Source organism: Echinococcus granulosus (genome assembly GCF_000524195.1).
Source record: "Echinococcus granulosus chromosome Unknown EG_S00015, whole genome shotgun sequence".
Taxonomy (NCBI): Eukaryota; Metazoa; Platyhelminthes; class Cestoda; order Cyclophyllidea; family Taeniidae; genus Echinococcus; species Echinococcus granulosus.
Window position 1 is genome coordinate 351,793 of NW_020170395.1, and position 13,125 is coordinate 364,917.

Here is a 13,125-nt window from a genome sequence, read left to right on the forward strand (position 1 = left end):
GTACCGGATGAAATGCTATTTTATGGGGTTATAATTTAAGTGGATACAGTAATGAGGGAGTCCCCGTGAAATGTAATCGCGTGTGGCTGTCATGTCGTTAACGTGCACGTCCACAATCCCCACTCGTATGGTAGGAGTTCTCATTGCTCCGACTCCCACTGGGTTGGTGAATACAAGGAGCGTGATAAATAACGTTAAACATGAGAAAAAGGACGTGTAGATTGCTGACTGTGATTTTGATTATACAAAAAATTGCGTGGTAATGCAATCTATCTGTCCAACCTTAGTTTCTAGCCCTAGTGCATCAATAATATATCCCAGACCTATGGCTGATAAGCGTATACAGGAGCAACTAGGAGCCACAAAACTATCCAGATGCCCTAGAATAAGAAAGGAGAGTTTGATGACTTCTCGAACACTTAATTAAACCCAGCCATTAAAAAAAACACAAGCCTACTACATAGTACGCAATGTAAAACATTAATCTGACAGTGTAAGTATATGCAAATTTCAAATGTATGCGATATAGGACCGACCGTCAAGCATAATTTAAAGACAGTGGCTTTCCGATTCCGGAATGAACTGAAGTAATGACCCAAACAGAGGTTTGATAAAAGTCTAGACAAAACCCTATCAAAAGTAGTCTTAAAGATAAATTAGTTTCTTTCTCGGGGTTAAATCTGATTTAAGAGATCCTCATAAAGTTCGATTAGCATTGAGGATTTGCTTGTATGACATGAACCACACTTCTGCTCTATTCCCTGGGTAAAAAGCCGTCTGACCTAAGAAAGGGATTCCTAACAAAACACACGAATGGTAGGATTACAACCTTACTCAAAGAAAAAGTCATTTTTGTAATGAGAGAGAAGGGGGATCCCAATTCGTCGCAAAAAAAACGATATCGAAGATAAGTATGATGAGGCTAGACGAGTTCAAGCATTCAAATTACTGTCTCAGACCTCGATTGAATGAAGCAAATCATAATTTACAATGCGTTCCCTTGTAATTGAGTAACAAATAATGTACCCAGGCTTACTAAATCTCAAGCTAACAACCAAAGGAAATAAGAATCTAGACGGAGATCCAAAAGCATAATAATCACAATCAAGTGCGACAGGAAAAGGTCAGAGTGAAAAAAATTGACTTTAATATTCATTGTAATAGACTTGGTCTAGGACAAGAGTTCTCGCAAAGCACTATTAGCGTGCAGAATGCGCCCCATAAACTTCGCTTCTGCCTCCAAAATCAATCTCAAGGCCTTAATAGGAGAAAAAAAGTTGAAATCCCGGGAAACACGGCTGATATCAAGATTAAGAACCTTCTCATCCCAGGATGAATTCAAACCTAAGCTTAGTTCCTGCCTCGCAGAGGGCTCTAACAAATCGGCATCCAGCTGAGATGACTAGCGGAGAAGCACAATGGCTAACGTTCAGTAATATGAAGTAAACTGACGTTAATCAACGTTTCGGCATGACTCCGGCCAACTAGCTTTATTTTCTGTTTTAAAAAAGCTTTATCATGGTAAACTTACAAAAGTACCCAGGAATCAGCTAACATTATAAAACCGGCACAAATTCCAAGGGCAAAGCGTACATCGGACGACTTCTTGGACCAAACTTCCAGCGTCTCAAAGACAATTTCCTTAGTGCGCTTGACTGTCGCCTCGTCAACGCAGTCCGCCCCCCCAGTTCCCGTACCCAAAAGAAGGGCAACGCGAAGTGATGCAATGAGAGGCAGCAGAGCTATCTCCTTGGGAAGCAACTTGGCAAGGATCTGCTCCGACAAGGCGTCGGCTACCTCAGCGGTGAGTTTGCCCACTCGCAACGGAGCGGTGGGTGTGGCGCCCAAAGACGTACCTGAAGCGGCCATAAGTTGAAGGTGGACGAGGAGGAAGATGACGGCTAGGCGACTCTGTTTGTCCACCTCATCGAAGGCTGAAGACTTCGCGAAGTTCTAACAAAAATGAAATAGAAGGAGAGGAGCCGGCTTACCTCCAGCAGCCGGACACCAGCAGAAGACTGTTTGCTTTTGGCTAAGCTAACTGCCGAGAGCATGACAGCTCGCACATTGTTTGGGTCTTCATTCAAAACAGCTTTCAATTTGGCATTACAGGCGTCAAGCTAGGGGTAATAATGAGTACTAAACAGCCAAAACGGTACTTGATTGTTGTTGAGATAGAATAGAGCCTGATTTACAAGTATTGAACTACGTTGGGCTTGGAATAGCTTGTGCTGGAGATCATCAATCGAAGACGCCTTTATGCGTTTGCGAGTGTCGAAAGCGTTTTGTTCTTTATTAATGCAGATAAGATTGTTTGAAATCACAACCATCAGAGATGGGTCACCGGACCTGAAATAAATAAGTCTATGAAGATCCCGAAAATATGACAAACCGTTGACGTAAAATTGTATGATAGACTTCAAATGCAACATCCGCCTTTTGCTGTTGTTGCAGCACAAAACCTTTTTGAGCCCTACGTGAAAAAACGCGATTACCAGAAATCTGTATCCCGAAAAAAGCGAATGAGTCAAAGCCAACCTAATGGGAGCAACTTCCTCATTGATTTGTTCCTCAGTTACATCGGTGTCGTCTTCAAAAGTTTTAGTACATAATTCTATAAATGGTTGCAATGATGGAAGATTTTCGTACTTTCAGCCTCATCTAAGTACTTGAGGGCCCTCATGTAGTCCTTCTTGCCGATGTAATAACAGGCTGCATTGAATGCAGTCTCGAACAGTGCAGGAGAGTAGTTTAATGGCTGATTAGGAGCACAAATGAGTGAAAGGTGTACAAACCACAACTTTTCCTTGGAAACAAGAAAGCGCAGCCCTCGCAGCAATAAGATTAGTTTGCCGCTCACCCTGATAATCGTCCTGCAGACCACTTGGTGGGTAGAAAATTACTCACTTTGCATGTTTTCACCAAATTTTCATACTCTTCAATCGCCCTTTCAAATTCTTCAAGCCGATAATACTGTAAGATGAATTAATATTAATTGGAGACTTACAATTTGTGCTCGGAGTTCAATGAGCTCCTGAGTCACAACAGTACAACTTGAGACAGTTTTCAATGCATCAACCAGGCGATTTAAACGGTATTCACAGTATGCTCTTTCCAAATGATAACCACTAAGGGGCATAGGAAAAGACCAGTGACAAACTCGACTTGTTGCTTCCGGAAGAACTCCAAGCAGTCATCAAACCTATCTTGACGGATGAGAGAAACTATTTTGCAGTGCAGAGCGTATGCATCAGTGGGAAAGGGTTTTAGGACTTAATTTTATCAGAGGATAGGCGAAAGACCTTACTTTTGTCACAAATAGCCACGACTCTTGAATAAGAAGCAGCCTTGCAAGCCTTGCCAAGGTCACTATAAAGAGATTCCAAATCCACACCGGCCTGCTTGTGTGCCATACTCGTAGGCTATATATGTAACTTTTGGCCCGCCGTTGGAAAACAAAGGGCGTTCGCTAAATGTATGCGAATAAACAAGAGTCTAAACGCAACTCTAATACGCCAAAAAGAATGCATTTAAATTTAAAATGTTTTTGGGCCAGATTTTGGCAAATACACTTGACACATCATTGCCCATGAGCACATTGCAATTGCAATTATTCGAATCAGATAGGAGTAAACTTAATTACCACATGTTTTTGTATTATGCTTACTTGAAAAAACCATCTTAGTGTTTGCGCAAGTAATCGTTTGAATGAACAGTGGCCTTGCCGTTTCGAGTGAGTTCTGCTAAAAACAGAGGGTCGCAGCATGGGTAGGCGTCGAAAGGTTAGGTTTTTTGTTGAAGAGCTTAAAGACATGGAGTTATCTAATTCGGTATTGGAGGAGTACTACAAAAGTCAGCTGATGTTGGACGATGCTGATTTTGACGAGTTTCTTAAAGTTATGAGGACCCCCTTGCCCGTCACATTCCGCATCACCGGGTTTCGCCAACAGAACCGTGAACTACTCTCTCTCCTTCAGGAAAATTATCTCCATTCCATAATTGAACATAGAGTTGATCAATCTGATGAAAAAGTATCTGTAGTTCCTCTTAAATGGTATCCTGGAAACATGGCGTGGCAAATAAACTCGACTCGCTTAGCGATTCGAAAGTCTCCCGAGTTGCAGCAGCTTCAAAAGTTCTTAGTATCGGAGTCTGAAGCAGGTTTGTTTATGGTTATACAAAAAGAAAACATTACATTTAATAGGGAACCTAAGTCGGCAAGAGGCTGTCAGTATGCTACCACCCCTTGTGTTGAATGTTAAGGAGCATCACGCAGTTTTGGATCTCTGTGCCGCTCCAGGTTCAAAATCTGCCCAACTCGTGGAACTTCTCCACGCTGACGCAGAAAATAAATTCACTGATGCTGATCGTTACGCCGAACCCTCGGGAATAGTTGTGGCCAACGATGTGGATCGCAAACGTTGCTACATGCTGGCGCATCAAGTCAAGAGGCTTCAAAGCCCCTGTGTGATTCTTACTGAGAAAGATGCCTCTACTTACCCTCGTTTGTTCATTAGTTCGCCTGAGAAGCCGGACGAAGTAACTCTACCCTTTAAGATGATTTTTCTCAGGTTCGACAAATGCTATTCGATCGGGTTCTTGCTGATGTTCCGTGTAGTGGCGACGGGACTCTTCGGAAGAGTCCCGATATTTGGTCTCGATGGCGACCTAATGTTGCAAGGCAACATCACGAACTTCAGAGGAGGATACTGCGCCGGGGACTTGAGTTGCTCCGAGTACCTCAGTCGCCAGAAGATCCAGATCCTCCACGTCTTGTATATTCGACCTGCACCTTGAATCCGCTTGAGGATGAGGCCGTGGTTGCATCCATCCTCGCGGCATGTAGGGGGACTGTGCGTCTTGTTGAACCTGATTTTATGTGCCTTCCTGGCTCTGAAGCAGCCAAGGTGGGAGGCTTCATTGCCAGACCCGGGCTTAAAACCTGGCGAGTTATGTCGAACTCGGAGAAGTGGTACTCGAAGCACGATGAGGTTTCAGATAGGTGAGGGGCGTTCGTTTCCCTCCCACGTTCTCTCTCTTCTTTTCATTCTTTCTTTGACTTATTTTATCTAGAGAGCGGAAATATTTTCAATCGAGCTTATTTCCACCTGAGAATACGGAGGAGCTTCACTTGGAGCATTGCAGACGGGTTTTTCCTCATGATCAAGACACCGGTGGTTTTTTCATCGCGCTGCTGGAAAAGATTGCTGATCTACCATGGATGAACAGTCGACAAAAGTTGGACAAGACAATTGGCAAGTAATCCTCCTTTCCTTGCACTGGAATTGCACTTTATAGTCAAGGTCCGAATGGCTTAACCCAGCCTGGAGTACGCCAAATTCAGCGTACTGTTACCTACTTCGTATCATTGAAGTTGCACGGAAATTCTACTTTAGTACACATTTAATTCAGTATCCAGTTTCTCAAATTTGTGATTCTTTGACTTGGGACTTTTTGTGGTGGATTATTTACATGCGTATTTTTTGTCGTCATGGGGCGACTTTTTTGTGTGAGAGGTCTTGATGATGCTGGCTGATGTTTCAGTCTTCAAATCTTCGTACAACGGGTCAAAAATCATAGCCTTACCTTACTTTAGTGATCTCTTATTTGCAATGCTTTTATACCCATTCCTGTTGTCCACATAACCTCATTGCAATTGTCTTAGGAGATGCGTTTTGTTAGTTTTATCTAAAAGAGCGGAATCTTATGAGCTCGTTTTATTTTCCATATTTCCATATTAGCTGTTACTGAGTCAAGATTTTGAAATCGGCCGTCAAGCCGTTTTCTGTTGCATGTTTTTGAAAGAAATCTCGGGGTAGTTGCATTATGCCGTTAACTCAAAAGCTCCATCAACAGAAAACCCTCGAAATGGGATGAAAATTTGCGGATTTTTGCTGTTGGTTTAGATTAGTTTTTGCGATTTGGGTTAAATATTCTATTTTCTAAGTTTCTAAGTTGCTAAAGTTTGATATTTTCGATATATTTGCAAGCTCCCTTACCACCAGGGTTAAGTTTGGTTTTCGTATCGGCTTATCAATAGATTCGGCATAATATTTATCTTCTGCAACTTCACAAAAGGTTTTTAGCTGTTTCCAAGTCCTAATTTTTCTACCATTTCCTTTTAAAACATTCCTTTGACCGTGCTCCCTTGAGGGCTCACTTTACAGTTTCGTATTTGCTACATAGAGTTCTGTGCCAATTCTTAAACTATTTTGTGTTATTAACTACGAAGTGGCCTATTTCACAGTTCCGCAAAAGTCACTAAATTTTAGCCGTCTGGTTTTAGTTTTTTTGATACTGATGTCGTAGTCACTACGTCAAATACGGACTCTAGGCTAACGATTATCCTAGATTTTTTTGCATATTTATTGACGCTATATTCATCTTATTTGAGACCTTGTAAAACCAACAAAGCAGCGTAGATGAATTGTAGTGTTTTAATTTTATTGTTTGTGAAGTTCAGTTTTGGCGGCAAATGTTTTTTCTTGCGGGTAAGCCAGCTACATGGAGGAGGTGGGCTCTGGGATCAAGGTAGCTGATTCTTGCTAGCTGGCTTGAAGAGTTATACTCCCTACATCATTTTAAGCAGATCAGTAATAGCTGGCTTAACTCTCCCTTGCGAACCGTGAAACGAATATCCAGTGGGGTTAGAATGGGTCAAAGGTGTCATCATTTTTAATTTTACTAACCCACCAAGGCTCCTTCTCTTCAAACCAATATTAATGGACTATCGTAATATTCAGACTGCCTAAGGCTTCTTAGTAGGGTAAAGTATCATGTCTTGTGAACTTTTCAATTATTCAAGTTTCCTAACCGATTGTAAAATCATCCTTTGAGAATTCTTCGTATTTTATCCTCTGGGCGATTCGGCATTAGCAAGCTACCAGCTGGCTCACTTGGTAAAACTACTTTTACTACAAGCACAGCCAATTGCTGCACCTCAGGAATACAGTATGACAAGTCTGAATACGAATTGGACACCCGTCTTTCCATAGAGCCGAACAATGCTGATGATGACAGCGAGCCAGTCGCAAAGAAGCCACGGTTGGCAGAGCAGGGACGGAAGGAAGCGTCATTCGTGTTCATAGACCCAGCCACAGATAAGGATTGGCCTAGCATTCGCGACTTCTACGGGCTTGGAGAGAGGGAGAGTTGCCTCTTTAACCTCAACCCTGCGCAGATTTTCTACCGAGCAGGCACTGCCGGAGATCCTGTGAGACGGCGCTATCTCTACTACACCAATCCCCTCGTAAAAGGGGTCATCCAAGCCAATAACAATGGCGGTGAGTTCACGGGTCTATCGAAATCATCATTTCTTAGTCTGCAGCATCATAGTTGCTCAAGATTTTCATGATGCATAAGGTTCTGCTGAGTTGACTTCCGCGTGAAGCGTCGTTTATGCCAGTATCACTTGTGTCTGTAGTGGTTCATAAATCGAAGGATTGTCCACTCCGTCCTGGGGATTAGTTACTTTTTTCTGAATCGTCGTGGTACATGAAAATCAGTCATTGAAGAAGGTTGCCTTGTGATGCCTCCGAGTTGCTGTCTTGTAAAGAACCGCAGGTAATAAATTAGCAAATTAGAAATCTCACTTATTTCTCCGCCAGTTACTTCGGCATCCATTTGGCACGGTTTACTTCGCTTCCATTTTCGTGAATTAGAAAGCTCTATCGCTGTACATCCCTCATTTTGGAATACTTCGACCCACTCATGGGAGACTGTCGCCACGCATATCAATGCTGGTAAATTTGTATTTCCACCACTCTCGCCTACAATGAGCTAATGTTGCTCCTTCCTCTACTGTGATCTGCCTCCGACTTTTACAGTCATCTTCATTACCGGGTGCCAACTTGTGAATAGACCGTGAACGCGGCCGATTAGCTCAATGTTCAATCCTTTGAAGCACTCAAAAACGGCTTTTGATGCCTTCAACGTCTCCGTAGCCCTTCTATTAAAAACTTTGAGGCTATTTTAGTGCCTTAAGGTCATCATCGTGGAATCAGTCCATGGTTTAATCAAATGTCTTCTGTCACATTAACGATTTAAAAAGTGGGATTGTAAAAAAATGTCTTTTTGGAGCAATCGAAAAGAATCAACCTTGAAGCGTCGTATTTATTCTCAACGTCTTCATGAAAGTCCTGGAGGTCTGGGGAGCTAGAATCATGGAATACATTGGTAGATCCATGCAATATGGTAAAGTAGAAGTGTCACTTTATTTATTTAAGGCAATGGTTGTCGTCTTCGTCAAATGTACCCCGTTTCCTTTCGCCCATTGCAAGTATGGGAGTGGGATGCGAAAGCCACCCAGGACACGCGCGTAGATGGTACTCATTTTTCCGCCGCTGTGTTGGATGAACCTGTTTAGGGCTAAGTTGGCTGTGTCAAAATACACGACCTCTTATTGGAAAGAGGAAAGATTCAAGTGCGCAGTTTCCGCAGAAAATTGTAATATTTAATCGGATAATGGTAATGGCTGAGTCCGAATCTGTTCATTCGTTGTTGCAATGGTGCTGTTCTCTTGACTGACCGAGTTGGGTAACCATGACTTACTTTAGTCCAGGGTGACTAATTGTGGTCGTCAAAACAAGGTTCATGATATTTTATAATAAAATAACATATTTTCTTCATGGGAAGTTAACTGACCAACCGCAAAGGGGCTCTGTTTGAAAATGGCCTGCCTCAGCATAACTTATATTATTCATTCCACGTTACCTGTCTAGCGGTTCCTATCGTCAGTGGAGGCGTAAAACTTTTTGCCGTCTGTGATGAAAAACAGTTTGTCGGCTACCGTTTTCTCCACGATGGAATTCATCTAGCCTGTGCCTTCCTGCCCCAAGTACCTAAGGAGCTTAGGCGATATCCCCCTCAGGTAGGTGGCTGGCCGTTTTTGCTTCCTCTCTCTGCGTTTTCACCTTGTTTACAAAAATAAAAATCGTCACTTAATTTTGTAAGTGTTCACTGTTTACCAGTCAAAATTATGAAGGTCGCGACTTGGCAGATCGGATAAATGAATGGCAGAGACAACACACACCTCGTTATTTTAGCTTTGCCATCGTCGCATAAGCCTCTCAGCGAGTGAGCGCGATGACTTGGTCCTTCTGCTACTTGAGGAGATGCCACTGGCTGAACGCTTTACCAAGGCTACGCGAGACCAGTGGGAGCAGCTCAGCACAGGACCCGTTCTCGTCGACTACGATCCTGCGGCCCCCTCCGATCCCTCTCGTGTGGGTGTCTTATTCTCCGCCTTTGTTCTCTTTTGGATCTGCTGTAAATATTGGCGAAATGGCTGCTCGAGCTTGAATGAGGACTAATGTTGTTTGCTTTGCTTAAGTAAAACGAACAAAGCACGCCCCGACGCCGTAGCAGTGGAAACATAGGGGTTTGGAAGGTCCTTGTAATCTTGAATTCACTTCTCTGCGTGACCTGCGTCTTGTTTCGAGAAAAGTCTTCAACGCTCCCAGTGATAATTTTTCCGTATTGATGGAGACTTTCGAGCGTATCGGTAACGATTTTCCAGTTTTCAATTAGAGTCACCTGTACTGGGGGATTTAGTTGGGAAGACGTTAAAATACAACTAAGGCGGAAGGTTACCTTGTCGTGAACGTAAAGAGGGTGCTGAGAGACTAACACAAGGCCAAAAGGGTCCTTACAGCGAATTTTACCCTATCACGGGTTAGTATCAATTGATTTCCACTTGTGCCTTATCAGCCGGGTTGGAGCAATCACAGATTCCCCGAATTTAGCCCCTTTTTACATATGCCTTTGTTGGTGCTTTGACAGGTGACGCCTGAGTCGAAGATGGAAGAGAGCAGCCGGCCGCGTCCCCACTGCCGTATTGCGTTTGCGGCATGGCGAGGTGTGAAAAGCCTGCGCAACCACATCGACCGCTACGAGCGATTGCATTTCCTGCGTCTCTGCGGCCTCGACGCTTCTGTGCCCCTCATTACGGGTCGTAATGGCCGTCCACGCGGAGATGCTGACGGTGGCGGGGGTGCTGCAATGGAGGTTGTGTAAGCAACACTTCCTCCTCCCCCGCCCTCCGGACTGACCTCTATGGACTACTTGACAGTTTTGTGGCATCTTGACGCGCTTTTCCTGAAGAAGGATTTGCTTGTTTAACATAATCAATTGTTGTGAGAACTTCTTAAAAAGTGTTATCTACCTAATTTCCTTTTGCGTGGGTTCTTTTTTCATTCGAGCGTGAAATCATCGTTGGCTAGTTTGGGCATTCATTGCTCTCATGTTACGTTTGCATTGATTAATGGTTCCATAGGCAGTATGAGGTTCTCAAAAGGCAGCCACCTTTTGGCATAGTTTTCGTTTTGCCCCCCATTGACATATTTACTAATTAGTTTCAGGGTCCTTGCCTCGGCGTATTTTGTACCTTCAATATTGTAGGCAATGTTTTTTTATCCTCCAAAACATTGGTAGGATTGAAGTTTCTCTCAAGTAGTAGGTATTGTTTTTCGCTAACTAGTTGGATGCCCTCTGGCCTGCTTATCAGGTTGCCTGACCCTTCGGTGTGTTGTTGTGTTGTGGTGTTGTGTTAAGCTCACGTTCTGTATTTCTGCACCTAACAGAAAAGTCGCGGAAGCAAAGCGACTGGGTCCCAATCGCGCGTATCAACAGTCGGTGATAAGTGGGTTTTCCCTCATTTAACTCCATTAAATTGTTGGCCACCAATTAACTCGCTACGATAAATGGTTCCCACAATTTTGTGTTTTAGTGTTCGTTTAGCGGATAAGCGCATCGCTGATTGTCCTAATCGCCCCGCTCTCCGCCCTACACTCTTAAGACCCTCATCAACGTAGGGCCGCGCTTCGTGTCTGAAACGCGACGTACTGCAGAAACCTGTTCACTTTTTGAAGGTCAAACGACAATTATGGCTGACATCTGTCCATTCAATACGACACAACTCAGTGCGCAAGAGATTCTCCTTTGGAGGCAGTCAAGACTTGCAAATCGATTGGGCTAAAGTACCATTCTAATAAAACGAGCGAAGATATACCGCCAGAAAGCTGACCTGTGAAAGGAGGATTGCAGATATCGGCGTTCTCGTGTCCTCCGTACCCACCTGATGATTGTCCTCCAAGTGATTATCACCCTTTCTTGGTTATGAGCAACTGGAATGCGAAATTGACGTTTGAGAGTTAACACTGAAGTAGAAAGAGATGGCTAGGGTATGGCTGTTTGTCTCCGTGACCAAAACCTTCTGCAAACGTGAAACCCAACAAGTTCCCTGTTTCGTTGAAAAGGGAAGCTTCACCCCAGTTATTCAGCTTATAGCATAAAAAACCACACTAGTTTACGTTGTTATCTTGTGCTTCCAGTCGTGTACCTCCTCGGTGCCTCGAGAGCGATATAAAAAACGACTTCAACCCTGGATTTAATTAATATTCGCACGGGGGTGATTCCCCTGTCACTATTCCGTGTCTTCACAAGTCCTTTTTTTTCCTTTTCTACTATTCTCCGATCCGTTGATTTACTCATAAGTTAACCCAAAAATTAAAATTTCCAAATTGTTTTACTAAATGGGCTCCGTCTTCTACCCGAACCTGAAGTTTTTTGAAGATCAGCGATATTGTTTCGAGGCTGGAATTGGAGGCAAACGTCCGTTTTTTTCTTGGTATAACTTTTCCAGTTTATTTATGGCATGTTTCTTGTTTTATCGTCTTTCAGTAGGAGAAAGGTAAGTTTTTTGTCGTTCATGGCAAGTGGATAGCATCAGTCGTTTACCTTACTCGTCAGGCTACACATGAAACTTTTCCTGCTTATTTCGGGCTTACTTTCTTCTGTCATTCGCCCATTACATATAAATAAAAGATGGCTGGATTCTTGTTCTTTGTTTCTCTAAACCAACAACCCTCATACTTCGAGGATCTGACAGATGTCATCATCAAGCAAATAACAAAGGCCTTGATTAGGCATTTTCGATGCTCTGGTCCACCTAGCAGCCCGAATATGTAGGAGAGTATGCGCTCCCTCCTCCGAATGCATTTCCAAGGTATAAAGCTCAAAGGTTATTATAAAAGGTTATTATACCTTGCAAACAGAAGCCCTCTGAGTTCAATTTCAAAACCTTTGAAATTCCATCTATAGGTGGTTCGCTAGACCTAACCGACGTCATCCAGCTGTTGATCTCCACAGGGCTATTCTATAACTAGCATTGCCTATAGAGTATGCCTCTAGCTTTCATGATGGTATGATCATGTCTTCAGTGAATTCTTTCAAATTATTTGATTTAATTGCTCCGCCCTTAGCTTATCAGAATTGTAATAACCACCAAACAATCCTGCCTGTATTATCGAAATCTTACGTTGTAGATCTTGTCGGTCTTCAACACACTGCCATTGATATCTCCAACCCAACGACTGTTTTGCCATTCCCTTCACATACCAAAAGCTTTGAACGATTTGGTGGACATTTAGGGGATCAATTTAACGAATAGGTTCACATTCGGGCGTCCATACTCGGAAGTATTGCCTCAGATGGTACTATGTGGTGCAAAACTACTACAAGTAGTTTTACCTCAGCTATAACTTCGGGAATTCACCTCTACCACCCAGAAGTGTAGAGCCTCCGTCCTAGCCTACGACTCTTTCAGCACAACAGCACCGACAGTTTATCACATTTCCAGCCACAGGATTAAAAACCCTCCGCAGTTTGCTCGTTATGCTGCAAACAATCTTGATGCTAAAACAATCAATTCCTACGTCCCACGTTACTTCAATTTTTCATTGGATCGCACACAGGGGTCACTCTTTCTACTCTAGGCATGCTGATTCAAATTCTTTCGAACTGCCCACAAGGAAGCGAATCCAGTCAAGTCGAGCTTTTTGATAACTGGTGGTGTCGGACGTGGTGTTTGAGGTAAATTCACGGTGGAACCATCTTCTCCACTATTACCGCTCTACTTAAAAAGGCTGAACATTATTAAAGAAAAGCATTATGTCTCAAAAGGCATTGTGACTAACAACCGTTTCCAAATCCAGCTATGCCGAATAATACCTGTCCACCCCGTGACAACGTATTAACTCCCCATATTGAAAGCGAGTCGTGAGTCAATGGACTAATGTCTACATTAATATGCTCGTGATATCTATTGCAGTCTCAATGTGCGTAGCA

At 43.2% G+C, this 13,125-nt stretch overlaps 2 protein-coding genes across 2 annotated transcripts in view; one reads left to right on the top strand and one right to left on the bottom strand. All coding sequences in view use genetic code 11, as the record gives it.

Annotated features, from left to right (window-relative positions):
- The window catches only part of EGR_03049 (Signal recognition particle protein), a gene marked incomplete at both ends in the record, with an annotated part of 8,644 nt that extends 5,231 nt beyond the window's left edge, over window positions 1-3,413 (bottom strand). Inside the window, 11 exons of the mRNA XM_024492298.1 lie at window positions 1,594-1,953; window positions 1,992-2,120; window positions 2,160-2,349; window positions 2,393-2,473; window positions 2,539-2,614; window positions 2,650-2,758; window positions 2,796-2,873; window positions 2,908-2,973; window positions 3,008-3,128; window positions 3,161-3,272; window positions 3,308-3,413. Of these exons, the coding sequence (XP_024353224.1) occupies window positions 1,594-1,953; window positions 1,992-2,120; window positions 2,160-2,349; window positions 2,393-2,473; window positions 2,539-2,614; window positions 2,650-2,758; window positions 2,796-2,873; window positions 2,908-2,973; window positions 3,008-3,128; window positions 3,161-3,272; window positions 3,308-3,413 (1,428 nt within the window). The remainder of the gene's footprint in view (window positions 1-1,593; window positions 1,954-1,991; window positions 2,121-2,159; window positions 2,350-2,392; window positions 2,474-2,538; window positions 2,615-2,649; window positions 2,759-2,795; window positions 2,874-2,907; window positions 2,974-3,007; window positions 3,129-3,160; window positions 3,273-3,307) is intronic.
- Window positions 3,414-3,764: 351 nt separating this feature from the next.
- Window positions 3,765-10,811, top strand: EGR_03050 (tRNA (cytosine-5-)-methyltransferase NSUN2; the record flags this gene model as incomplete). The annotated part of the gene is made up of 9 exons (XM_024492299.1): window positions 3,765-4,161; window positions 4,205-4,539; window positions 4,572-5,002; window positions 5,074-5,259; window positions 6,922-7,283; window positions 8,721-8,869; window positions 9,045-9,224; window positions 9,781-10,010; window positions 10,727-10,811. The coding sequence occupies 9 exons, from the start codon at window positions 3,765-3,767 to the stop codon at window positions 10,809-10,811; spliced, it is 2,355 nt and encodes a 784-aa protein (XP_024353225.1).
- Window positions 10,812-13,125: the final 2,314 nt, after the last annotated feature.